General features: G+C 59.2%; 12 protein-coding genes across 12 annotated transcripts; 8 read left to right on the top strand and 4 right to left on the bottom strand.

The window, feature by feature from the left end:
* Positions 1 to 471: 471 nt before the first annotated feature.
* On the top strand, positions 472 to 2,610 carry EHS24_000058 (uncharacterized protein; the record flags this gene model as incomplete). Its single annotated transcript, XM_028615900.1, has 15 exons — positions 472 to 587; positions 623 to 651; positions 708 to 910; positions 979 to 1,089; positions 1,128 to 1,143; positions 1,191 to 1,208; positions 1,249 to 1,319; positions 1,381 to 1,407; positions 1,448 to 1,499; positions 1,535 to 1,853; positions 1,894 to 2,144; positions 2,180 to 2,211; positions 2,261 to 2,274; positions 2,324 to 2,449; positions 2,556 to 2,610. The coding sequence occupies 15 exons, from the start codon at positions 472 to 474 to the stop codon at positions 2,608 to 2,610; spliced, it is 1,440 nt and encodes a 479-aa protein (XP_028479757.1).
* A 1,860-nt stretch (positions 2,611 to 4,470) lies between these two features.
* Positions 4,471 to 5,895, top strand: CCP1 (heme peroxidase; the record flags this gene model as incomplete). The annotated part of the gene is made up of 7 exons (XM_028615899.1): positions 4,471 to 4,566; positions 4,632 to 4,836; positions 4,899 to 5,350; positions 5,408 to 5,537; positions 5,587 to 5,627; positions 5,722 to 5,805; positions 5,848 to 5,895. The coding sequence occupies 7 exons, from the start codon at positions 4,471 to 4,473 to the stop codon at positions 5,893 to 5,895; spliced, it is 1,056 nt and encodes a 351-aa protein (XP_028479756.1).
* Positions 5,896 to 7,142: 1,247 nt separating this feature from the next.
* EHS24_000056 (uncharacterized protein) lies at positions 7,143 to 8,909 on the top strand (the record flags this gene model as incomplete). The annotated part of the gene is made up of 2 exons (XM_028615898.1): positions 7,143 to 7,448; positions 7,488 to 8,909. 2 exons carry the CDS (start codon positions 7,143 to 7,145, stop codon positions 8,907 to 8,909), a joined length of 1,728 nt encoding a protein of 575 aa, XP_028479755.1.
* A 404-nt stretch (positions 8,910 to 9,313) lies between these two features.
* EHS24_000055 (uncharacterized protein) lies at positions 9,314 to 10,120 on the bottom strand (the record flags this gene model as incomplete). The annotated part of the gene is made up of 2 exons (XM_028615897.1): positions 9,314 to 10,003; positions 10,076 to 10,120. The coding sequence occupies 2 exons, from the start codon at positions 10,118 to 10,120 to the stop codon at positions 9,314 to 9,316; spliced, it is 735 nt and encodes a 244-aa protein (XP_028479754.1).
* A 266-nt stretch (positions 10,121 to 10,386) lies between these two features.
* On the top strand, positions 10,387 to 11,583 carry GLO2 (Cytoplasmic glyoxalase II; the record flags this gene model as incomplete). Its single annotated transcript, XM_028615896.1, has 8 exons — positions 10,387 to 10,454; positions 10,504 to 10,516; positions 10,560 to 10,721; positions 10,847 to 10,969; positions 11,022 to 11,080; positions 11,125 to 11,165; positions 11,219 to 11,360; positions 11,409 to 11,583. 8 exons carry the CDS (start codon positions 10,387 to 10,389, stop codon positions 11,581 to 11,583), a joined length of 783 nt encoding a protein of 260 aa, XP_028479753.1.
* Positions 11,584 to 11,814: 231 nt separating this feature from the next.
* ERG7 (terpene cyclase) lies at positions 11,815 to 14,471 on the top strand (the record flags this gene model as incomplete). Its single annotated transcript, XM_028615895.1, has 10 exons — positions 11,815 to 12,003; positions 12,056 to 12,167; positions 12,213 to 12,342; positions 12,386 to 12,604; positions 12,649 to 12,710; positions 12,765 to 12,838; positions 12,876 to 13,774; positions 13,819 to 13,890; positions 13,970 to 14,120; positions 14,187 to 14,471. The coding sequence occupies 10 exons, from the start codon at positions 11,815 to 11,817 to the stop codon at positions 14,469 to 14,471; spliced, it is 2,193 nt and encodes a 730-aa protein (XP_028479752.1).
* Positions 14,472 to 15,359: 888 nt separating this feature from the next.
* On the top strand, positions 15,360 to 17,383 carry EHS24_000052 (uncharacterized protein; the record flags this gene model as incomplete). The annotated part of the gene is made up of 5 exons (XM_028615894.1): positions 15,360 to 15,463; positions 15,579 to 15,626; positions 15,770 to 15,886; positions 16,113 to 16,753; positions 16,914 to 17,383. The coding sequence occupies 5 exons, from the start codon at positions 15,360 to 15,362 to the stop codon at positions 17,381 to 17,383; spliced, it is 1,380 nt and encodes a 459-aa protein (XP_028479751.1).
* Positions 17,384 to 18,174: 791 nt separating this feature from the next.
* EHS24_000051 (uncharacterized protein) lies at positions 18,175 to 18,760 on the bottom strand (the record flags this gene model as incomplete). The annotated part of the gene is made up of 3 exons (XM_028615893.1): positions 18,175 to 18,196; positions 18,296 to 18,438; positions 18,512 to 18,760. 3 exons carry the CDS (start codon positions 18,758 to 18,760, stop codon positions 18,175 to 18,177), a joined length of 414 nt encoding a protein of 137 aa, XP_028479750.1.
* Positions 18,761 to 19,003: 243 nt separating this feature from the next.
* EHS24_000050 (uncharacterized protein) lies at positions 19,004 to 19,778 on the bottom strand (the record flags this gene model as incomplete). The annotated part of the gene is made up of 3 exons (XM_028615892.1): positions 19,004 to 19,392; positions 19,439 to 19,617; positions 19,681 to 19,778. 3 exons carry the CDS (start codon positions 19,776 to 19,778, stop codon positions 19,004 to 19,006), a joined length of 666 nt encoding a protein of 221 aa, XP_028479749.1.
* A 264-nt stretch (positions 19,779 to 20,042) lies between these two features.
* On the top strand, positions 20,043 to 21,454 carry EHS24_000049 (uncharacterized protein; the record flags this gene model as incomplete). The annotated part of the gene is made up of 2 exons (XM_028615891.1): positions 20,043 to 20,339; positions 20,387 to 21,454. 2 exons carry the CDS (start codon positions 20,043 to 20,045, stop codon positions 21,452 to 21,454), a joined length of 1,365 nt encoding a protein of 454 aa, XP_028479748.1.
* Positions 21,455 to 21,481: 27 nt separating this feature from the next.
* Positions 21,482 to 22,509, bottom strand: RSM25 (mitochondrial ribosomal small subunit component; the record flags this gene model as incomplete). The annotated part of the gene is made up of 2 exons (XM_028615890.1): positions 21,482 to 21,856; positions 21,898 to 22,509. 2 exons carry the CDS (start codon positions 22,507 to 22,509, stop codon positions 21,482 to 21,484), a joined length of 987 nt encoding a protein of 328 aa, XP_028479747.1.
* A 301-nt stretch (positions 22,510 to 22,810) lies between these two features.
* On the top strand, positions 22,811 to 24,508 carry EHS24_000047 (uncharacterized protein; the record flags this gene model as incomplete). Its single annotated transcript, XM_028615889.1, has 4 exons — positions 22,811 to 22,891; positions 22,931 to 22,990; positions 23,032 to 23,564; positions 23,620 to 24,508. The coding sequence occupies 4 exons, from the start codon at positions 22,811 to 22,813 to the stop codon at positions 24,506 to 24,508; spliced, it is 1,563 nt and encodes a 520-aa protein (XP_028479746.1).
* Positions 24,509 to 24,729: the final 221 nt, after the last annotated feature.

Raw genomic sequence — 24,729 nt, 5'->3', positions numbered from 1 at the left:
CTAGGCCGCTGCAGACGATGTGTATTTGTAGAAATACGCGACAGCTGTGCCTACCAGCGGCCACCCGGGATCTGAAATGCATTATGCAGATATGAGCGGTAACCGACTGTGGCACTTTCCTACGCAGACTGTGAACTCCATCTCTGCTTTATCAACAGAAGCACCACCCGCACGCACATGTAAGTGCTTATCCCTCTGGGATCGGTGTTATACCGAACCCATCCGAGGGCCATACATTGCTGCTTGCCCGCAGCCAACGCGTGTTTGGTGCCTGGCGACGTGAACGAGGCTCCTGCGCGCTATTCCTGGCTGAGCGCCCCCCCGGCCATGACGTCGACACTTGGGTGTCACGTTTGTCGCAGCTAGCTTTCCTACGTAGCATGCATTTGCTCGTACACAGATGTTCTCTCCATCTCTCAACTCACTACCGCTGCCGTCTTCATCCCAGCCCAGTCCAATCTCCTACACAAGATGCTTGCAGACGGCAGACCCTTCACCCATGAAGACCACTCGGAGGCTCACAAGGTGCTCCGAGGCTACATTGGCAACAAGGCCAAGCACCACGCCCAGCCCGACGCTGAGACTGTGTAAGACCCCTCAGTCGTGCACAGCTGACACGTAGTCCTGGTGTTCTCCACCCCGGTGCCACTGGTAAGTCCCATTGCCGACACGCCCAGAGGCATACCCCGTTCTTACCATCCCCCCAGGTGTCATCTACTGCACCGACCGTGCGCAGGCCAATGGCTTCGCCTATGGCAAGCCCGAGTGGGCCAACATGGGACAGGGAGCGCCGGAGACGGGTCCACTCCCCGGGGCGTCTCCTCGTCCCACTGGCATCGAGTTTACCGACGATCTGATCCATGAATACGCGCCGACGGTCGGCGTCAAGGAGCTCCGCGAGGCGGTGGCTGTGAGTCGACCTGTGCTGCGGGGCGGGAAGGGCAAGTGCCAAGGGTTCGTGCTCATCAGGTCTCTCAGAACCTCTACAACCACGAGTACCGCCAGGGCAAGGAGTCGCAGTACACCTACGAGAACGTCTGCATCGTCCCCGGTGGACGGGCTGGCATGTCCCGTATTGCTGCCGTGATTGTAAGTTGGCAAGCTGTTTGTTGTGCTGACCGCGCGAGGGCGATGTATACTGCGGTAAGCACGTGCATGAGTGCTATACTATGCTACTGCTCACGTGTCAGGATACCAGATTCCCGAGTGTACGTTACTTGTATGGCCTGGTTCTCTGACAAGCCACAGACACCACGTACAGCGAGGTCCTCTCAGTCTTCAAGCGCCTCATCCCTGTCCCTACTGCGCTCAGCCCCGAGGTGGGTAGCTCAGCTGGCAGTCTTGTTTCGACTTTGAAGTGACATGTACTGACTCTCCAAGGACAAGTACAAGCTTCACATGAAGGAGGTGAGGCTCGACGACGGCAGCGTCCACTGACTGCCCCCAGCTGGAAAAGTCCATCAACCTCCTCAGCCTCAGCGTCATCATCGCCTCGAACCGTGAGCTTCCTTCTATGTCTGTGGCCTAACTCTAGCTCGCAACCCCACTGGTCAGTGTATCGAGGGCGACGACCTCAAGGAGCTCGTCAAGCTAGGCACCAAGAACACCACCATTGTACTGGACGAGTTCTACTCGTGGTATCAGTACTGGGACGACGAGTCGAGGACCGGCGAGAGCCTCAGTGGTGCCGCCTACGTTGACGACGTGAACACGGACTCGGTCGTCATCATTGACGGTCTTACCAAGGGCTTCCGTCTCCCCGGCTGGCGTGTCTGCTGGGTCATCGGTCCCAAGGACCTCGTCTCTGCCATCTCGCAGTCGGGCAGTTTCCTGGATGGAGGAGCGAGCCACCCGTGAGCAAACCGTTATCCCGACTCTCCTCTAACGCGTCAGCCTCCAGGTCGCCGCCATCCCCCTCCTCGAGCCCTCACGCGTGCTCCAGGACAAGATTGCCCTCCAGAAGGTTTTCCGGGCCAAGCGCGACCACATGCTGGAGCGCCTCGCCAAGATGGGTCTCCCGGTGACAGTCCCTCCTACGGCTACCTTCTACATCTGGCTCGACCTCTCGCCTCTCGAACCTCCTCTCAACAACGGCCTCACGTTCTTTGAGGAGCTGCTCAAGGAGAAGGCCATTTGTGTCCCCGGTAAGTCAACTTATAGGAGCTTGTTCTAATGCAAGGTCTCTTCTTCGATGTCAACCCGGCACACCGTGTGAGTTCAGCCAACCTCGACCGTCTTGGCACTGATGCTGACACTCCAGCGTAACCTCTTCGAGTGCGTGCTCTAGTTGTTGCCATTTTGTGATCGTTAGCTGACCCTCTAGCTCCCCGTGCCACCACTTTGTCCGCCTCTCCTTTGGTCCTGCGATGGAGACCCTCGACCTTGGTCTCGACGCCATTGAACGCGTGCTCAGCAAGCACAAGGAGAGCCGTCACCTCGTTGGCACAGAGTACGTCATTTATACGTTCATACCTGCTTCTTCCGTGAACGAGGGCCTCTCTCCCTCAACGTCTTCTTTTGGATGACATGGACGGCACGCTGACGCTCTTCATCAGTTACGTCCCCGTCCCCGCCAAGCACACGCCCGGAACCGATCATGGCCACTTCTAAAGCCTGAGGATGTTATCCTTGGCTTTAGGCCCCAGGTAGACATGGTCCCTCGACTCAGAGACAGCGGAAGAATAGGCCATGTGCTTAGGAGCCCAGCGACGACTGTTTCATACAACGATGGGCTTCATATGATATACCAAAATACGTGTTTGAAGTCCCACCCCAGCCGCAAGCGATAGCTATCGGGCCAGGCCACCAGAGCGGCCGCAGTAGTGACAAATGAGAGTACCAAACGCTACATACCACGCGCAGTAGTCTGCCTGTCAGCCGTCGAGGCACAGGTGGCGAAAGGGGAAGGTGTAGACTCACTCGGCCCAGCAGTGCACTTGCGGAGAGGATACCTGGCAGACATGATAGGATTTGGGTGTAGGATACAAGTCAGTAACGGAGTGAGCGTGAGCGACAGAGTGATAGGTCCTTTTGTACCTCAGTGTGAGTCGGCTTGAAGCAGGTTTGCAAGCGGGCACGAGAATGGGAGTTTCCCACCACGACGATGATGGGTGATTGCTGAAAGCCAGAATCACTCGAGGAGGACATGCCTCGCGCCAATGGCTCTTGAAGGTTCTCATGCTTCTGCAATGTCACAGGTCATGAACTCCATCACTCGCTCGCATCACTGAGGACCTAACAGTGCTTCCGACACCCAGCAGTTTGCCAAGGGGAAAAGAAGCACGTCGTGGTGAATGTGTCAGTCGCCACAGTGCCACTGTTGTGGACATGGAACGCGAGCCTTTGTCTCCGTCGCGCTAAGCTTGATAGTGGTCGCCCTCGATTGTACCTGACGTTACGACATGCAATGACATGCTTGTGAGTGGAAAGTGAATGTTTCGATTCGCGGCCACTTCATTCGCCACGACCAACAGCCAACAGAGAGTGTTTAGTGCCCTCTCCAGCCTGATCATATATCCTCCGATTCGAGCGGGGTCCCCAGGTGGACGGGGGTGACGAGCTCCTCAGGCTCCCTTGCGCCATCCCGAAATACCTGCGTGTGGTAGCGACGCGCACGACGCTGACGCGCGGCGCGCCGGAGCTGCATGGTCCGTGGATACGCGGTGGGGAGTGGATGCACAGGGAGGACGCGTCTTGACGTGGTGTGAGCGCGCAGCAGATGCGTTGTCAGCCGCTTTGTAATCGTTTGTCAGCGACGTTCTGCTCAAGTCTTGGCCAAGGATATCAGTCGCCGCATTGGCAGCAGACCCTGGGTTGTGCATGGACCACGTTTCCCTGTCGATCATCAGTTGCAACGCGTTGGACCAACGTTGGTCGGGAGGGCGAGAGAGAATGAGCACGAAGGAGGAGGTTTTTCGCACGAGTCACAGTCGACAGTGTTTCGTGTCGATTTCCAGTGACCGCCAGGCATGCAGTGCATAGCTGGGGAGGGAGTGGCTGGAGGCCTGAATGCAAACCATGCCTAATGTGGGCAGGCGACGGCAGCGAGCGAGGTGGAGGGGGTAATTGGGTAATTGCAATCACGATGATTGGCTATCAGTACGAACGGGGATGCCCGGGAAGGTGTATCCGGGGTTGCGAGCACATCCGGGGGGGGGGGTGGGAGCTTGCTCTCTCTGGCCATATAGAGGCGGAAACATCAACCCTCCCCCTTTTGCTTTCCTCTCCTCTCTCTACAGAAACACCGCTCAGTGAGTACAGACACCTCCATCAGCCCCATCCATCCATCTACACAACCCGCACACCTCGTGTCCCCCTCTCTCCCGTACCTTCTCCACCTCACGCTCGCCGCCCGTTCGGTGGCTGGCGGCCGCGTTCCACACGTCCCACGCGTACCAGAGATACTAGATAGGCGGCCCCCCGTCCGCGTTGGAAGGAGAACATAGCACTGACCACCCGCTACCCCCAGTCATGTCTCTTCGTGTGACCCCCGTTCTCCGCAACGCCGCGCGCCGCGTGCCCATCATGGCCGCGCCCATGGCTCGCCGTCACTACTCCACCGAAGCTGTAAGTTGACAGATCACCACGATTGGTTTAGCCGGTTGGAACAATCCCATTGACATTGCATCCAGCCCCCTCCTCCCCCCAAACAGGGCGGTGGTAACGGCCTCCTCCTCGGCCTCGGTGCCGTCGCCGCTGCCGGCGCTGCCTACTACTTCCTCTCGGACAAGGAGGGTGCCAAGCCCGCCGCCGCCAAGGACTTCAAGCCTACCCAGGCCGACTACCAGAAGGTCTACGATGCCATTGCCGACTCGTTCGAGAAGGAGGGCTACGATGGTGGGTGGTCCAAGCTCTCGACGTTTGCTCGTGGTGGATTCTCTGCTAACCGTTGATACCAGACGGCTCGCTCGCTCCCGTCATCCTCCGTCTTGCCTGGCACTCGTCGGGCACCTACGACAAGAAGGACGGCTCGGGCGGCTCCAACTACGCTACCATGCGTTTCGCCAACGAGGGCGGCCACGGTGCCAACAACGGCCTCAACATTGCCCGCGACCACATGGAGGGCATCAAGAAGCAGTTCCCCTGGATCTCGTACGGTGACCTCTGGACCCTCGGCGGTGTCGCCGCTGTCCAGGAGACTGGCGGCCCCGTCATCCCCTGGAGGCCCGGACGCATCGACGGTATCGAGGCCCAGCAGACCCCCGACGGCCGTCTTCCCGACGCCGCGCAGGCCCACGACCACCTCCGTGACATCTTCTACCGCATGGGCTTCAATGACCAGGAGATCGTCGCCCTTGCCGGCGCCCACGCTCTTGGCCGCTGCCACACCGACCGCTCGGGTTACGATGGCGTAGGTGTCTTCTCGAGGATAAGACTACTGCAGAGGCGAACACTGACACCTTTCCAGCCCTGGACCTTCTCCCCCGTCTCGTTCTCCAACTCGTACTACGACCTGCTCCTGAACGACAAGTGGTCGTGGAAGAAGTGGAAGGGCCCCGCTCAGTACCAGGACAAGTCTGGCACTCTTATGATGCTCCGTGAGTGGTTGACGAGGGCGAGCAAAGGATGCTGCTGACGCTTCCGCAGCTGCCGACATGGCCCTTGTCCAGGACAAGAAGTTCCGCAAGGTGAGTGCTGTTCTGACGAGCGGCGCGTGTGGTCATGTACTGCACGTGTCCCTGGCACTCTCGTCATTGTCGTTGTACCCCACTGACGCTCCAGACCGTCGAGGAGTACGCCAAGGACGAGGACAAGTTCTTCAAGGACTTCTCGAAGGCCTTCGCCACCCTTCTCGAGCTCGGCGTCGTAAGTTCTAATGATGTTGTCGTCGTACTGACACTGTTTTAGCCCGCATCGCAGATGCCCGAGAAGGCTTGGGAGATGAAGTCGCAGTAAACATTGGACTCTTTTCCACAGGATGAACATGAGGAAGAATGCATAAAGAGTGAATGAAGGTACCTCTTGGAGCAGCAGCCCAGACTAAGACCCTCCAAGGTTTCATTGACGCTAGCCGTGGCAGCTCGAAAACTGACATTTGGAGATGGTCGATCGGAGGAAAGTGGTCGCTGGAGGACGGGAGGGGTGCAGGCCTCAACACTTCCTCTCCCTCGTCTGAGAGGATTCAGGTCGCCTGGCCTAGGGGCACCACCCTACTTGCTTCTGCCATCCACAAGCGATAGGCGCAGACCCGATTCCCAAAGTCTCATTCATCATGACCGGGAGAACACAAGTATCAAGGTGGGTTTAGCCACAACCCACCCACCGCTGACATTGCCACGAAATGATGTCAGGTTGCGGGGCGCCGATGGCTCTGTTGTGTGCCAATTGGGGAGAACGTGGCTTTGTCGTCGCTCCCGGTGCCGCGTTCTCCTGCACGTTCCGGTCCTGACCTGCCTGCCTGCGCCAGAGGCCAGAGGGCAGGCATTTCGAGGACTAGCTTCAGTGCGCAATCTTGTCTCAATTGTCCCCTGTGCACCGGATTCATGTCCAACATTGCGCATTGCGGTGAGATGGAGGACATGGCACGTCGTCTCGCAGCGACAGAATTGTGCACAGTTTGTACAAAAGTAGACCAGAAGGCCATATATAGGGCCCCGTCCGCAGTGGTACGCAGTGTGCGAAGTAGCACACATTACATTCTCCAAGGACGGCTTGCTCTTGCGTGGCATGCGTGGTGCGAGGCCTCAGGGAGACAGACGTTCAGTTCATTTGTGGCAACACGCTATGAGGTAACAGTTGCGATCCCAGTTTCACCGTGGCGCGCGGGGCATTTTGTAACAGCAGGCAGGGGCGTTTGTAATGAGCCTTATGCTCTTTGTAATGGCCAAAGGTAATGGCCGTGCCGCCAGTCTAATGCCCTTGCTTGAGCGAGACACCGAGCGTCCCTTATATCCCTTAACGCGTCTGTCCCGTCGTTGCCGTCATTCCGCGCGCGGGCGTTACCGTTAGCGGGCGTGGGGGGCGACCTGGACGACCTGGGCATTGGCGTCCCCCTTGTGCATCGCCCAGGCTACCGCGAAGCCCCAGGAAGATCAGTCCACGCCAGTGCGAGCGACTGTGCTCTTCGCTCACACTCACAACCTGTACTTGTACGTTCACCCATTGTTCTACCACCACCCACGACATACACCCGCCCCTCTCTCATGCACGCGTCAGTGCCAGCAGCAAGACCACCTGCCAACGCGACAGCAGCTGCCCGGCCGTTCATCGCGTTCGCACTCCTCGCACTCGCGCTGTACTCTTTGCTGGCCCATTGGGAACAACACGGCGCAGAGGCTCCCAAGTTCAGCACAGACGGCAGCCAAGTGGCATTCGAGATCAATATGGCCGCGTCCAAGGCGCAAGAGGCGGTGGTGACGGGTACCGGCGAGGTCGACATTGCGACCGGGTCGAGCGGGTCCAAGTATAATTCTGCAAAGCACCCGAGGCGTGTGGTTGCACACTTTATGGTGAGTTGTGTCTGCATAACCCTCAGCTGACGTTGCTAGCTGGGTAACACGTACCCCTTCACAGAATCGGACTGGGCGCGCACCCTTCACTACGCCGAGAAGACGTCGCTCGACGCACTGGTCCTCAACCTCGGCCCGGAGGAATGGCAGCTCGAGCAGGCCAGGGTGGCATACAAGCTCGCAGAGACCCGGATAGACAAGGCAGGCCGTCACGAGCGTCCAGTCCGCCTCTTCCTTTCACTCGACATGAACGTTCTTCCGCACAAGACGCTGGAGGACGCACACAAGCTCGCCATGCACATTGCTCCGCTCATCAGCAGCCACGCAGCGCTGCGCCGCGGCCACCACCCTATCCTGTCCACCTTTGGCGGCGAGGACGCCGAGTGGGGCAAGAATGGCTGGCCCGGGTTCATCGCCGAGGTCAACCGTCTTGTTCGCGCTCAGATCTTCTTCTGGCCAGGATTCTTCGTGTCGCCCGAAGAGTTTAAGAACAACCCGCTGGTCGGAGGCTCGTTCGTTTGGAACTCGGCTTGGCCCGATGGAAACCACCCCATCCGTCACCACCACGACGCTCCCTTCCTCGACATTGGCAAGCCGTACATGGCCGCCATCTCCCCGCTCTTCTTCACCCACTATGGTAAGACTGGGCAGTTTGCGTTCGACAAGAACTGGATCTACCGCTCCGACGACCTTCTCTACCCTGCCCGCTGGGGTGGCATTATGGAGTACAAGAAGGAAAAGGCGCCCGAGATGGTCCAGGTCATCTCATGGAACGACTATGGCGAGAGCCACAACATTGGGCCCGTTATGGGTGCCGAGCCTGGAAGCACGGCATGGACGCACCGCATGAACCACGACGCGTTCCGCGAGATGACCGGCTACTATGCCCGCCGCTGGCGCGACGGCACCCCGCACGTCAACGACGAGTTTATCGTCTGGATGTGGTACCGCACCCACTCGAAGAACGTTGTCGTCAAGCACGACCCCGTCGGTCGTCCGCAGAACGCAGACTGGGCGCAGGACTACGTCAACGTCGTCGTCATCTGCCCCAAGGGCATCGAGTCGCCTCGCCTCGAGTTCCACAACGGCCCGGACAGCAAGACGGGCGTGCACCGCGACATTCCAATCGCCTCTGGCGACGCGACCCAGACACTGTTCGAGTTTGTCCCTGGCCACGTCCATTTCACGCTCAAGTCCAAGGCTGGCGTGCACATTAACGGCACCGGCCACGAGATTCTGCCCAACCACCGCGTCATGCTGTACAACTTCAACATGTGGAGTGGCCAGTGGCTCGCTGCGTCGACGACGGTGCTCGACCCGCCCGCCAAGCCCGAGGACACGCCTGCGCCCGAAACACACATTGTCGTCGGCGGCCACCCGACGGATAACGTCGACGAAGGGTCGGCGGGCAAGGAGGGATCCACGCACGGTCACCGTCCGTACATGGGCCCGCCCAGCTAGGCATTGGCTCGTCCTAAGGTGGATACACGATTCCTTGCACTTTGTAGACATTACATTATTATTCTCGACCGGTGGCCATTGTAGGCCTTGTATACTCTCTCTCCCTCCCACATGGACATGGACCGTCATTGCATTATGCGCTGCCTCGCAGCGTTCTTGGAAGGCTTCATAATACCGTTTTCGGTCAGTGATCATTGACGACAGTGGTGCAAGTGCCTTGCAATTGCAAAAGCCTGCGACAATTGAATAGCGGCACCCACGCGTCGGCCGACGTAGGCACTCCAGGGACAGACAGGCCACAACAAAACACTTTCATCTATTTCAAAAGTGTGCTGGTACTGTTACAACAGGTCGGTAGTATGATGTATCTGTGATCCGTGTGATCCGTGTCCGTGCTTCCAGAGCTAGCGGAAGGGGTTGTTGTCCTCGAGGCGCGCCGGTCCACGGCTCGAGCTGTCAGTCGAGCTCGACCCAGTCGGAGACTGGACAGGGTCGTGGTCCCACGCAAAATCGGGGCGGCTGGGCAGCGCCGGCGGCGCGCGGCGACTACCAGAGTCGCTCTTGGCATGCGAGTAGGACGGACGCGACGCCGACAGGACCGGGTAACCGCCCACGTCTGCAGCGGCAAAGTCGTCCTCGTGCGAGAAGGGGTTGGCAAAGGGGTTGTTTGAGCGGCGCTGCGCTCCCGAGGACGACGAGGACGCCGGTGTCGCGGTGGTTGACGCCGACCTTGACCTCGACGCGCTGCCGCGGCTCTCGTCGTCGCCGTCGCGCGGAGTCGCGTATCCAGACGCAGAACCCGATCCGTACCCAGAAGGCGTGCTTGTGCCGCGCTCGATGCGTGGCCTCACGAACCGATCGGCGCCGGCGCCGTTGCGATCCGAGTTGCCCGACATGTGGCGCGCGTACGGGTCGTAGACGTTGTCGTTGGCATCGTCTGCGAGTCGGTCGTAGCCGCCGGCGTCGTCGCGTATAGATGTGAATCCAGACAGCTCGACCTCGTTGCTCCGCTCGTCGCCTGCGGGGACCTCGACGAGGACAGTCTTGTGGCCCGACCACTCGACTGTGAGCACGTTCTGAAGCGCGTCGCGCGTCTGCCAGCATCAGCCTCGCGAGTTCACATGCAATGTATGCACCACCAAATGTGGTTACAAATGCACACTCACTCCTCCTGGGACCAGAGACCCGAGCTTCTTCTTGATGTTGATCATGGGATGGGGTTAGATGTAAAAGCCAAGAGTTTGCTGCTTGCTCTCACAATCGGGCCCTCACCCCCGCGCGCCGCTGCAACTCGTTCCCGACATGGAAGCGATTTAGCACCCTGTAAAAATGCTTCCGCCGGCGCGCGCGTCCTTTATATGAGGGGGCCGTCCGTGCCAGACGGGGTGGAGGTAGGTGACGACAGGCATAGGAGGCATGGGTGCGCTCTGCTCAGTCGCAACCACCTTCTCCCACACCAAGCTTGCAGCGCCGTCCCATGCTCCTCTCAGCAACTGCTCGTGTATCTCGAACCCTCGGAAGCCGTCTCTTCTCATCTACTTCTCAGTGAGCCACACTGCTGTCACCGTTGACGCTTCAACTCACACCCACCCAGCGCCAACATGAGGGTACGGACATGTCCGCCTGCCTGCCGCTTGCTAATCAGTCCAGGTCATTCCTGTCCAAGCCCGTTCTGACAACTGGATGTATCTCGTCGTCGACGAGGCTACGGGAACTGCAGCGGTCGTGGACCCATGGGACGCCACCAAGATCAACGCTGCCGCGGCCGAGCAGGGTGTCAAGGTGGGGATTGCCATCCAGAAGCCAACCAATGTGGGCTCGCGGCTGACGAAGCAAACAGGTCACCTCGCTCATCACCACACACCACCACCACGACCACTCGGGCGGTAACGAGCGTTTCGTAAGCGAGAACCAGCGGGATAGTGCTGATCCTCTAGCTGGAGCTCAACCCCGGTATCACGGCGTACGGCGGCTCTGACCAGGCTCCTGGCACAAACACCATCGTCAAGGATGGGGATGCGTTCAAGCTCGGCAGCATTGACGTCAAGTACGTGGCCCGTGTGCGTTCTCTTACTGACAGCTAGGTGCCTCGCGACTCCCTGCCATACTCAGGACTCGATCTGCTTCTTTGTAGAGGACAAGGCCAAGAACCAGCGCGGCGTGTTCACGGGGTGAGAATGGTGTCCCACAGATCCCAGAGGTGGCTGACGTTTAGTGACACCATGTTCCTGGCCGGCTGTGGCCGTTTCTTTGAGGGTGAGTTGCATCACGGATGGATGCACGACGCACGATCTAACTACTGTCTTTAGGCAACGCGGGCGAGATGCACGCCGCTCTGAGCAAGCTCGGCACCCTGCCCGCCGACACCCTCGTGTTCAACGGTCACGAGTACACAACTGGTTCGGCCAAGTTTGGTCTTCACATCGAGCCTACCAATGCCGCTCTCAAGGGGTGAGTCGTTTTCTTCTCTACCCTAGATGCATGCTGACAAGCCACAAGCCTGTTCGACCGTGCGCAGACTGACAAGTGCACCACTGGCAAGTCGACGATCGGTGACGAGAAGTCGTGGAACGTCTTTATGCGCCTGGACACACCCGAGGCCCAGAAGGCCACTGGAGAGACCGAGCCGCTCAAGGTCATGTCCAAGCTGCGTGAGCTCAAGAATGCCATGTAGAGAGTAATGTAGCTATTCGTATTGTCGTATGGTGGGCGGTGTATGCACAACTCAACTCTTGCAACAATCGTCTCACGGTTCACATCTACCCGATGTGTGCCTGTGTTCCACGCATACCCCACACTGCACTGTGGTTCGATTGCGGGGAAACGTCCCATCGTCTCACCTCGCGACCACCTTGTTGTTGCTTTCGTCACCGTTGCGCTCATCTCACCTTCCTGCCACTCCACAATGTCCAAAGCACCGTCGCAGCTAGGTGTCAAGTTTGCAGAGACGTTCCGCACCGACCCGGACGGCTGGCGCCTCAAGGTCGGCGAGGACAGCCATGGCCAGCACAAATGGGTCTACCTGTCCACTGCCGCGCAACGCGAGGCATGGCCGCAACAGCCCGTGGACAAGTACTCCATGGGCCTCCCAACTGTACGTTGCACAGCTAGCTGGAAAGACTCCAAGTGGAAGCTGACATGACTAGGGACTCCCGCGACAGCCTGAGGCCAAGACGCCAATGGACGCTGCGCGTAACGGTCTCCGCTTCTACCGCGAGCTCCAGAGCGAGGACGGTCACTGGGCCACCGAGTATGGAGGTAAGCTAGTAGTTGCAGGTCGCGGACCCCAAGCTGACATTGCAGGCCCCCTCTTTCTGACCCCCGGTCTCATCATTGCGCTCGAGGCGGTCGGATACAAGCTGCAAGAGGAGAAGAAGGCTGAGCTTAAGCGATACCTCTTCAACAAGTTGCGCCCCGAGATGGGTTGGGGTCTGTGAGTTCACGTTTGGACAAGTGACCTGAGCTCATCCACGCAGTCACACGGCTGCTCCACCTACCGTCTTTGGCACTGTCATGAACTATGTCATGCTCCGTCTCCTGGGTGTTGGACCCGAAGACGGTCCCATGCCCGCTATCCGCGCCAAGATTCACGCAATGGGCGGCGCATTGGGTATCCCCACCTGGGGTAAGGTGTGGCTCTCGATCCTCGGCGCATATGACTGGGCTGGTGTCAACCCGACTCCACCAGAGCTATGGTTAGTTGGACGATTATCTATTGGGCTGGTCTAACTAGCAACAGGCTCCTGCCCGACTGGGTGCCGTTCGCACCTTGGCGTTGGTGGATCCACGTCCGTTTGGTCTGTGAGTAGCTCTGGGATTACTGGTACAAAAACGACAGCTATACTGACCCCGCAGTCACTCCCATGGCATACCTCTGGGGCATACGCTACACCATGCCCATCACCGACCTCACAAGGCAGTTGCGACAGGTGAGCTGCCTCGACTTGGGCTTAGCTCACATTGCAGGAAATCTACACCCAGCCGTACGAGTCCATCCACTGGCCTCCCCAAAAGGACAACATCAACCCTGCGGACCTGTACTCGCCGCACCACCCCGTGTTTGACGCATTGAACCTCATCTTGGGGGTGTACGAGAAGATGCCGCGTCTTCCTTGCTTGCCCAACATGCGCAAGGCGGGTCTCAAGGCGGCATACCGCCAGATTGTCTACGAGGACGAGAACACGGGGTATCAGACTGTGGGCCCCGTGTCCAAGGCGTTCAACATGCTCGCCCGTTTCGCGGCCGAGGGCGACGGCGAGGCCCTCAAGCTCCACCTTGCCAAGATTGACGACTTCCTCTGGATGTCCAAGGACGGTCTGTTCATGACAGGAACCAACGGTTGTCAGCTGTGGGACATTTCATTCCTCGCGCAGGCCGAGGTCGAGACTGGCTTGGCCGAGGAGGGCGAGAACAGAAAGTCGGCGTTGGCCATGCTTGACTGGCTGGACAAGTGTCAGATCCGCAACAACCCCAAGTGGTACAAAAAGGCATACCGCCATGCTTCCAAGGGTGCTTGGCCATTCTCGACCCCGGAGCAGTCGTACACTGTCAGTGACTGTACCGCCGAGGGCATGAAGGGTGTCATGGCCCTCCAGTCGCTCGACTTTATCCCCAACCCCCCGCCCGTCTCGATTGAGCGTCTCCGCGATGCTGTCGACGTCTTGCTCTCGATGCAGAATCCCTCGGGAGGGTTTGCGTCCTATGAGCTCATGCGTGGATCAAGCAGGATGGAGTGGCTCAACGCCGCTGAGGTGTTTGGCAACATCATGGTCGACTACATGTACCCCGAGTGCTCGACGTCGGCCCTCAGTGCCCTCAAGTACTTTAGCAAGATTGACCCAACGTACCGCCGCACCGAAGTCGAGTAAGTGGCACAGTCCAAGGAACGCCTTTTGGCTGACGAACAAGGTGCTGCATTGATGGCGCAATCACCTGGATCCACAGCGTGCAGCGTCCCGACGGATCATGGTACGGTTCTTGGTAAGTGGCCGCACTGCTCCGGGCCCGCCCGATAGCAAAGAATCATTTGCTTGTTCACCGCGTGGCTAACGTGTGCCAGGGGCGTGTGCTTTACCTACGCGACGATGTTTGCGCTCGAGTCGCTCGGCATTGCGGGAGAATCATGCGCCAACTCGGACCGTGTCCGACGCGCATGTGACTTCCTGCTCAGCAAGCAGATGGCTGATGGCGGCTGGGGTGAAACGTACATGGTGAGTCAGGCTCCAGAAGCAAAAAGAAGAGTCTTCTCTTTTTTTCCTGTCTGACACAACCTACAGAGCTGTGTGACGATGGAGTATCAGCAACACGACGAGTCACAAGTGGTCATGACTGCCTGGGCGCTGCTGGCACTCATCTACGGCAAATCGCCGGCCACCGACGCGATTAAGCGCGGTATGGAGCTTATCATGAGCCGGCAACAGAGCGACGGCAGCTGGCTGCAGGAGGACACGGAAGGCATTTTCAACAAGAACTGCGCCATCGACTACCCCGCATTCAAGTTTATCTTTTGTATCTGGGCTCTGGGGCGAGGCTCAAAATACCTTGCAGCTGCCACGAGCTGAGCTTGGGCACCCTCCCGGGAAATAGACGGAAGGAAATCGTCGTATGATACTGCGGTTGTTTGATGAAGCCCACAGTGCCAAGTGTGCCGCCGAGCTGAGTGTGCGTTGTGCGTCTCGGCGGCCAACCCCCACGCCGAGTCCATGGTATGGGGTCGCGGTGGAACTTTGTTCCTAAAGGGCCCGCGGGAGTAAATATTTCTGTGGCTCTCTCGCGATCCGTTGGGGAATCGATTACCCTCCTGGAGCATGGAGACCTGCGCTATCCTTGGCGCTCTGACGCAGCAGTGTGCAAAGGCCGCTGTGGCGCCGCTTCGCCATCCCGGGTGTAGACGACGAGCGTACGGGTACACCAGCACTACTGACCCATGCCACCGGGCCACTGATCCACCGAGCGAGACGCCTTTCTCCGAGCCGCCCCGGGCGGTCGCTTGCCGCTCTCCCGGCAAGGGAGGTCCACCCCAACGGCGGACGGAGATGCGGTCATTCGAGCTTGTGGGGAGCCGTGCCAGGGAGGAGGGGCTCAATTTTCCAGGCACTCTGGTGGACCATGCTTGGGTCTCTCTCGCTCGGTGAGCGTCACGCCACGGCTTGTCCTGACCTGGCCAACCATTAGTCGAGTATAAGGATACGGTGCAGTCTCAGAGGCCATTGCTCCTTCTCTTATCCTTCTCTCCCCGTCCTTCTTTTCTCACGCCGACTCCTCCCCCCCGTCGACATCTCTCCCTCCCCCTCCGTGTCCCGCCTGTAGATAGTACTGTGCTCGGCACGTCTGTCCCCTCCTCGACCCGGCTTCTTTCTCCCCCCCGCCCCGAAATCTTTAAAATCCCGTCCGCCGCCTGTGCGCACGTTGCTTCTATCCTTCCCACCTCTACCTAGACTTCATTGAACATGTCGTCCACCCTTCGCCAGCGCCAGGTGTCGCCCCAGGCCGAGGCTGACAAGGCCTCCGCCATCATCGCCGCCGAGGAGATTGAGCTCACCGAGGGCCAGAAGTGAGTGGTACCGCGACGGCACCGCGCTCCAACGCGCTCCCCATCGCACACTTGGCAGCTGCGCCGCCACCGCGACGCACTGCCATCCGTAGTCCCATGTTCTGACGCCCCACAGGTTCCTCGTCCCCAACTTCACCATCAAGCAGCTCCTCGACGCCATCCCGTGAGTTTCTGCACGCGTGCGAGGGTCGCATCCGGTTCTGTCCGAATCGCAGCATGCACCTGCACCACCCTCGGACCTTTTAGCCTGGCCCTCGCCCACGCCCCAACACACCCCGATTGCTGTGAAGCTGACACCCCACGCAGGGCTCACTGCTACAAGCGTTCGGCCTTCAAGTCGTCGCTCTACGTCGTCCAGGATGTCATCCTCCTCGGCGCGCTCATCTACGGCGCCTACCACATCGAGTCCTTCCTTGGTCGCTTGTGAGTTTTTCATTTGTGGTTTTTGGGTTTGCACCGTGTGGGAGAATTGTGATCGCAGTCGCTTCCCGACATGTCACGATAGACGGATTCCTTCCGCTTTTGTGTGACCATTTGTGTAATTCGGTTAATGATCGCATCGCAAATCCACACTTGCGGTGGCAAATATGCCCCCCTTCCACCCCCATTTTTGGTGCCATTTGCCGATCCTGGGCTGACGTTATCGCAGTGCCCTCTCGCCGATCGCCTTTGCTGCCGCCCAGTTCACCCTCTGGTCGGCTTACATCTTCTCGGCTGGTCTTGTCGGCACCGGTATCTGGGTTATCGCCCACGAGGCCGGCCACCAGGCCTACTCGCCCTCCAAGACCATCAACAACTCAGTCGGCTGGGTCCTTCACTCGTTCCTCCTCGTCCCCTACCACTCGTGGCGTATCTCGCACGGCCGCCACCACGCTGCCACCGGCCACCTTACCCGCGACGAGGTCTTTGTCCCCAAGACCCGCTCGCAGCTCGGCATCCAGCCCATGAAGCACGAGTCTGAGGACAAGGGTATCAACGTTCCTGCCTGGCGCCGCGCCGAGCTCTACGAGGCCCTCGGCGAGTCCCCCATCGCTTCGCTCTGGGGTCTCTTCCTCCACCAGATCTTCGGCTGGCCCATGTACCTCATCCGCAACGCCTCGGGCCAGAAGCACTACCCCAGGTTCACCAACCACTTCCAGCCCTCGTCCATCATCTTCAAGACCTCGCAGTACTGGGACATTATCATCTCGGACCTCGGTATCGCCATCATGTTCTCGCTCCTCGGCTTCTGGACCTACAACCGCGGCTTCAAGGAGGTTGCCCTCGTTTACGGTCTTCCTTACCTCTGGGGTGAGTACTATGAGAGTCAGAATGAGGCCAAAATAGTGGAGAAAGGCAAACGATCGGCGGGTGATTGGCGGGTGATCGGCGAAAGTGGCACTTTTGCTTCCGTGCCACCCACCTGCCATCCACCTTCCAACTGAATTTGCACCTCTCCCAACACCTCTAGACTCTTTTCTTCTTCACAAACGGCAGGTGCTGACGTTCGTCGTGAACCACTGGCTTGTGGCAATTACGTTCCTGCAACACACCGACCCCGAGCTCCCTCACTACTCGGAGAAGGAGTGGACTTTTGCCCGTGGTGCTCTTGCTACCGTCGACCGTGAGGGTGGCTGGATTGAGAAGTACATTCTCCACCGCATCGTCTCTACCCACGTTGCCCACCACACCTCGTCGCGTATCCCTCACTACCACGGTGTCGAGGCTACCAACGCCCTCAAGGCCTTCCTTGGCCCCCACTACAAGCACTCGGACAAGAACGTCTTTGTCGAGTTCTACCGCATCTTCAGGGAGTGCCGCTTCATCGAGGACGGCCACGACATTGCCTTCTACAAGAACATGGAGGGTGTCGCCCAGAAGGTCGGTGTCATCGAGGGTGACGTTGTTTCCGACTCGGGTGTCGACGGCAAGGACCAGTAAACGACTGGGCGTAGTACAGTCGACCCTTTCAGCCTAGTTTCGTGATTCATCATTTCCTGCTATACACGGCTACCCCGGTCCAGGACTTTCACCAGCCCTGGGCCTGGGCCTCGCGAAACCAAGCTAGAAAAGCTAGACTGTAACCACCGAGTGCGCTTCCGCTGCGATCTCCAGATCTCTTCTCCGCCACACTCGACATCCACCCCCTCAGGTCGCTGGGTAGACCTGGGTTAGATCCAACCACCATCTCTCACAACTCATGACATATTGCACGGCAACGACTTCCCCCAAAGAACGACAGGAGGAGCTCACCCGCCTTTCTTCTTCTTATACACTTTCGTTTGCAAAATCTACACGGGCAGACGATGCCTGACTGTCGTTTCATGCATCTCTTTAGAAAACACCCGCCAGCTGCATCTCTTGAGAATGTGTGCCACTGATCACCGATATGACGCGGGGGGCCGCATACCACGCGTTCGTCCGAGGCATACGCGTGTGTGCATGACGCGCGAACGTCATCGGTAGTAGCCGACTGTCCAGGTCCTAATCGGATGCTGGTGTAGCCGGTTGCTGTTGGTCCACTGTGGCGGTTGCACAATTTGCAGCGATTTTTCGGGCATTTTCGTCACGCGTTCGCGCGTGGTATGTCGTGGGGGACAAACGCATGCTGCACAGTCCATCTGAAGGTGCAGTGCACATACAGTGTCGTACATACGTGCATACATGCCTAGCTCTCGCAGACATGGCCGACACCCTCTACCCCGATACCCCGAAGTATGTACCTGTCTGCCTCATTTCTCTCTGGCGACAACACTAGGACCGAGCTTGTCAGCCCCCATGCCTCGTCCGATGAGAAGAAGCGCGATGAGTTCTCTGACACCCCGTTCCGCCAGTTTACGCCTCAATGCGCACAATTCTCCAACGCCTTGCCGACAGGCTCCAGAAGGATGCGTGGAAGCCGTTCGTTGGAGAATCGTGCGCTTGGAGGCGTAAAACTGGCGGAAGGGGGTGTCAGGGAACTGGTCGCGCATCTTCTGGTCAATGTATTGACGCGCCTGGGATGGTCAGCACGGAAGAGACGGGACTGTTCCGGTTTGGTTCTGATCACAACTGATCGATCGCACTCACCAGCCGCGCGTCGTTGGAGTTGCTGTTGGACTGAAAACCCCAACACCAAAAGTCCCAGTCATCAGGGGCAACTGCCAGCCGATCGAATGGAGGATCTTGGCTGGCGGCGGCGGCGTTGAGGACCCGGCTGCCACGGTTGCGACTGCTGGCGTTGGATCCGACAAGTGTGGAGAACAGGTTGAACGCAGGAAGGTCGTTGTCGAGGGGGAGGAAGAGAATGGCAAGCTCGGTGTTTCCAACACCGAGCATGTTCCCCCAAGGCTCGATGGCGGCGGTGAGGGGCGCCGCGACTTCCGCGATGTTAGGGGCCTACTGCGTTGGGAGATTCTTGCCGATAGCCAGCCTGGCGCGGTAAATCTACCTATCGGCAAGAATCTCCCAACGCAGTACGCCCCTAAAATCGCGAAGTACGATGAGATAACATAGAAGGAGTGTTTGGGACTGAGCGTCAGTTAAGATATTATGATACGTTTCTTCTTTCCACTCTCACGCTCACTTGGTGTAGTCGCGTATGGCTTGGATAAGGTAGGGTTTCTGACGGTTCAGTGGCTCCAAGTGGTCGGCCACCTCATAGATGTCCACCGAGAACCGGATGCCAAGGATGTCGCCGCGTTGGGCCGTACCAATGTACTTCCGATTAGGCGTACCAATGCTGCGAGCCGAGTTGACGGCCGACAGCTTTACAATCCTCGCAGCGATAACGGATAAGTCGGAGTCACGTGGAACTGGGGTCTGCAAACAGGCTGTCTGCAAGAGGTCGTGGAGGGCGGGGGTTGCGAGGCTCAGATAGTCGGTGCCCGGCTGGTTGTTGGAAGGGGCGCGGATGGTCGATGGTGGAGTGGACGTGTTGCAGAGCAGCAACGAGTATGGGAGTCTCTGCCCTACTCGCCCAGAACAGGGTCGCAGCTCGGCGGACTGAGACTTCACCGACTGTGACACCCAGCCGAACCACGAAAGGACCATCAGGAGCGTCGACGATGTTGAGGTCGGCGCTGTCATAGTTGGCGGCCTGCTGGTACCCAAATTCGCTCTCGTCTCCGCGGACAGAGATCTGGGCGCGAAGGGACGAGGTGACTTCATCTGAATATTGGATCCAGTGGAGCTGGCTGGAGGGAGCGTCAGCATCAAAGCATTGCATAGTCATCGCAAACTGTAGCCATCGTACTCACTTGGGAATGCTGTGTTTGTGGATGGTGTTGGCATCAAGCCTCATGTGGGTGAGGCGCTCCGCGAAACGTTGGAAGGAGATGTCGGCAGTGGTTGCCATGGCGAAGTGAGCAAATGATGAACGGTGGGGGAAGAACCCTCCAACGGGTGCTCCTATATATGCCATGTGCAGAGCGCCGGGCTTCGGAAACTGCATAGGTCGGGCGCATGACAAGGAGATGCACACTGGTGAGCGGTGCATGGGTGATGACTAACGCAACCTTTCCCCTTTCTCCTTTTCCTTTTCCTTGTGTGTCTTCTCTCACAGATCCAACACCGTCACCTCCTTCCTCCCTTGCTTCCGCACACTCACTCATTCACCGCCATGCGGCCACGACGTCATACCCTCTCCACGCTATCAGACGTCGTACACCGGACCCACTCCCATACCAGCTCGACGGCGTCCCACTTCACCCTCGTGCTGGTCGACGACGGCGAGTGTCAGCTCTGGCCATCGTCTGCCCGCCGTGTAGACCTGCGCCTTGCCCCTCCAGAGTGGACTGTTCTCCAAGCAGCTATCGCTCTGTATGCGCCTCCAAGCTGGTTTGTGATGGGCGTCGACGTCATGGTAGTGATTCAAGATGAGGGCGTTCAGCTGGTGACGACGGCGGAAGACTGGGAGGTATGTTGGTTGGATAAGTGCTGGGCTTCACACTGATCCGGCGTCAGGCTGTGAGGGCGACGACCACTCGCATAACTGTCCTCCCCACTCCCGCAGGCTCTGGACTGCACATTCCGCTCCTTCAATCCGAACACGCCGGCAACGGTGCGCCTAGCGACATCGGCACCAGCCACAGTCACCGCCATCTCGGCCATACCACCCATCGACAGCTCCAAGACGTCATTTCCCGCGCCCGCGTCCTTGCCGAACGCACACTGGCTCCCGCCCTCGAACCCACGCCCCAGCCGACGCCGTGGCCTTCGTCCCCCGAAGTGGGCTTCCTCAACCACGGCGCTGGACGGCTTCACAGTACGCCCGGAGGCTCAGCCATGGGTCAGGTTTCAGGCCACCCGAAAGCTAGCCCAAGCCCAAGCTTCAGTCCCAGTTCCAGTCCCAGTCCCAGGCGTCCCAAGGCTTCCACTAGGGACACTCACTATGGCGACCACCATGACGACTGTAATGACGACGAGCCCGGGGACACGACCATCCGCCCATTCGATGAAGAGGACAAACAGGACCTACCCGGCAAGAAATCACGATCCCAGTCTCACCCTCGGCCTCACGGACGCGATTCCAAGCCAGACCCACGCCCGTATGCCATTCCACCTCCTAGACACAGGCGCGAGCACTGGGTGCCCTTCCCGCTCCTCTGGGACGAGCCGCAGGCGCTCCACGAACGCCGGGGCCTCGACATGCAGACTCTGGACATGACGAAAGTGGACGCAAAGGACCATCACGCGGACGCACCGCCACCGCCCAACACCCCAGACCACGCGCAGCCTCACCATGACCACAGTCTCAGCATCGAGCGGCCCCAGCGGTCGTCGACGAGTCGTGCAAGTTGGGGTAACTGGTTTGCCTGGAGTCCTTGGTGGGTTTGCGAGTTTCACTGGCTGCTAACCGACCAGATAATGGAGACTCACACTTCTCGGCCTTTGCAATGCCAGCCCCCGCAAACGATTCGGAGCCATTCCTGCTCACATATTCTCCTCATGGCCATCAGCACACCGGCAGCTGCTCACACATTTTCCTCCTGGTCGTCCATGTCCCGCCACAGAGAGGCTCATGGTCTCTGAGATATGATCATGCATGTGCGTTATGTTCTATGCGCCCGGCTGCCTAGGCTTGACGTCCTCGGAAACCAGCTCGGCGTCGTTGGTAACCAGCGAGTTCATAAAGTCGAGGTCGTCCATCTCGCCGTCCTCGGCCTTCGCTTCCGAGGTGTTGGTCTCGGCCATGAGGGCCGTGAGGAGGTCGCCCTCGGATGTTGCGTTGTCAAACATGACAGGTGCGGGCAGACGCCACTTGGCGGCGTAGTCGCGGCCAGCGGAGAACTCGCCGCGGGGGATAGCGTCGGGGTTGATGGTCGACGACCACACCTTGGGCTTGCGGTACTTGAAGGTCGTGCGGGCGGGGCCTGTCGACGAGCCCTCGACACCCTCGTCCAGTTGACGCTGCTCATAGTCGAACGTGCGGGTCTGTAATGGTTAGCTCAGTTTGCTTGCTGAAGTTAGCTCACCCATTCGTCACGCTTGAAGGTTGCGCCGTAGTGACGAGCCTCGGCGGCGGCGACGAGGGTAGACAGCTCGTGGGCGCCGCGGAGGGCGACAAACTCGGCGGTGGCCTTGCGGTAGGCGTCGGTCATGGACAATGCCTGCTGCTCATGGAGGTTGATGGTAAAGGCCACAGTGTCCTCGACGGTGGGGAAGGCGCCGCGCTGGGCGAGCGAGGTCCACTCGGCACCACGGATAGGGTGCTCCTGGGCAATCTCGCGGCTCTCGACGAGCGAGACGGGACGCAGAGCCTCAAAGGGAAAGTCGGCAAAGAACTGCCTCCTAACGCGGTCGGCCTCGTAGACGATGGGCTGGGGCTTGAGCTTGGGCTCGCGGAGCTGTTTGGCGTGGTGGGTACGCGTGCGACCCTCTCGGCGCGCGTCGGACTGGTGAACGGCCAAGTCCTGGTACTGCTTGCCTGCCTCGGGACGGTTACGGGCCGTGACCTGTCGAGGAGGGAGGATGGGAGGGGGGTTGGCCAGCACCGGCTGGTACCACACTGGCGGGGTGTTCAGGAGGGTCGACTGCAGCAGGCGCGACACGGTCGCAGGCACCTGCGAGGCGATCTTGCGGACCATGGTGTGTGGTGTGGAGTGGTGGTGGTGGTGGTGTCAATCGCGAGCTCACTGTTGTCCGCATCTCGAAAAGTCGGACATGGCAGGGACTGGCTGGCACGCTGCGTGCAGGCAGAGGCAGGCGCGGGGGAAGGCGGGATAAAATGGAAATAATCCGGAAAACAAATACGCCACGTGGTCGCTGGGTGGGATCGAAGACGCGCGTCCACAGCGTCAGGCAATGATGACACTGCAAGTCGAGTGAGCAAGGTGGGTGTTCGTTCTCGAGCATCATTTAATACACTTCCACCCACCCGACCGCGCAATGTCCTTCCAACGAAAGCAGGAGAAGGACTTTACCCCAGAGGTCAAGGCCCTCACCCCCGAGGTCGAGCAGGTCGCCAAGGTGAGCTAACAAACACTCGTCGCAAGCTAACAATCACAGGCTGGTAACCTCACCGAGGCCATCGACAAGATCTCGGCGCTTGAGAAGCAGACTCGCAATGTAGGTAGACGATTGATCAGAGCCAGACTGACATATTCTAGGCGTCCGACATGCCATCGACCGCGGCGCTCTTGACGCTGCTTGCCCGTCTGTGCTGGGAGGCAGGAGACCTTGACGCGCTCAACACCCAGCTCACCCTCATGTCCAAGAAGCACGGCCAGCTCAAGGAGGCCGTCGTGCGCATGGTCGACGAGGCTACCCCTTGGCTCGATGCTCTCAAGCAGAAGAAGGAGGCTGGCGCGTACAATGGCACCCAGGACCGTTGGCTGGAGCTCCTCACCACCATCCGCGACATTACCGAGGGCAAGATTTACCTCGAGCTCCAGCGTGCGCGCCTCACCGTCCAGCTCGCCGAGTACCACGAGCGTCTGGCGCAGACTGCTCCCAAGGCCGACCCCAGTGCCAAGAAGCCCGAGGTCGCCGAGTCGAGCACCGCCGCCACTGCCGACAAGGACGAGACCAAGAAGAAGGAGCCCGTGACTGCCGAGGACCACCTCGACACTGCCGCCGACCTCATGAGCGAGATTCAGATCGAGACGTACAGCTCTATGGACAAGCGCGAGAAGACCGAGTTGTGAGTACACACACGATAGCTAGGACCCGGCGTACTCCGAAGCTAACTGGACCAGCATTCTTGAGCAGATGCGCCTCGAGTCGCTGCGCGGCAACTGGCCGCGCGTGCGCGTGGGCTCGCGCAAGATCAACCGCGTCTTCCTGAAGGAGAAGGAGAGCGCCGACCTCAAGCTGCGGTACTACGACCTCATTGTCCAGCTTGCGCTCCAGGAGGACCTGTACCTCGAGGTGTGCAGCGCGTACCAGGAGGTGTGGGACACTGAGGAGGTCAAGACGGACGAGGCGAGGGAACTGAACGTCATTGAGAACATTATCATGTACGTTGTCCTCGCGGCATACAGCAACGAGCAGAGCGACATGCTGCACAAGCTGTACGCCAACAACGACCTGCAAAAGGCGCCCCTCCACTACGAGCTCCTCAAGTGCTTTGTCACCAAGGAGCTCATGCGCTGGCCCGGTATTGAGAGCCTGTACGGCCCCACGCTGCGCCAGTCGCCCGTGTTCGCTCCCGACTCGACGCTGGGTGTCAAGTCGGCCAAGACCCTCGCCAACGCCATCGGCGTCGACAAGGTCGCCGGCCCCCCCGGTGTCGGCCGTTGGGAGGCCCTGCACAAGCGTGTTGTCGAGCACAACATTCGCGTCATTGCCGCCTACTACTCCCGCATCACCCTCACCCGCCTCACCGAGCTCCTCGACCTGCCGGCCCTCACCACCGAGCGCACGCTGTGCAAGCTCGTGACTGACAAGACCGTGTACGCGCGCATCGACCGTCCGGCAGGTATTGTCAACTTCCAGCGTCCCCGCCGTAGCAACGAGGTGCTGGATGTGTGGAGCGCGGATATTGGCAAGATGCTGTCCCTGGTCGAGAAGACGAGCCACCTCGTCTCCAAGGAGTATGCCATGCAGGAGGCGTCCCAGGCGGGACGTAAGAAGGTCAAGGCGTAGATTGTAGTTTACACAGCAGCATGGATTTCATACAGACAATGACGACGTGAGCAGTGCCAAGCGCGAGGCGGTGTGGGGTTGCGGGGGAATAGACACGGCACGGACAGGACTGCTGCGACTTGCACAGCGATGTACACCATTCAAATAAAGCCTTGGGGCCACTTGATCATTGCCAAGGTCCCACGCAGCTTCTAGCGCGTACAGCATACGCCAAGTCGTCC

The sequence above is a fragment of the Apiotrichum porosum genome (genome assembly GCF_003942205.1).
Source record: "Apiotrichum porosum strain DSM 27194 chromosome Unknown scaffold_1, whole genome shotgun sequence".
Lineage (NCBI taxonomy): Eukaryota > Fungi > Basidiomycota > Tremellomycetes > Trichosporonales > Trichosporonaceae > Apiotrichum > Apiotrichum porosum.
Note: the sequence above shows the minus strand (reverse complement) of the source record. Positions and strands in the feature narration are given on the sequence as shown.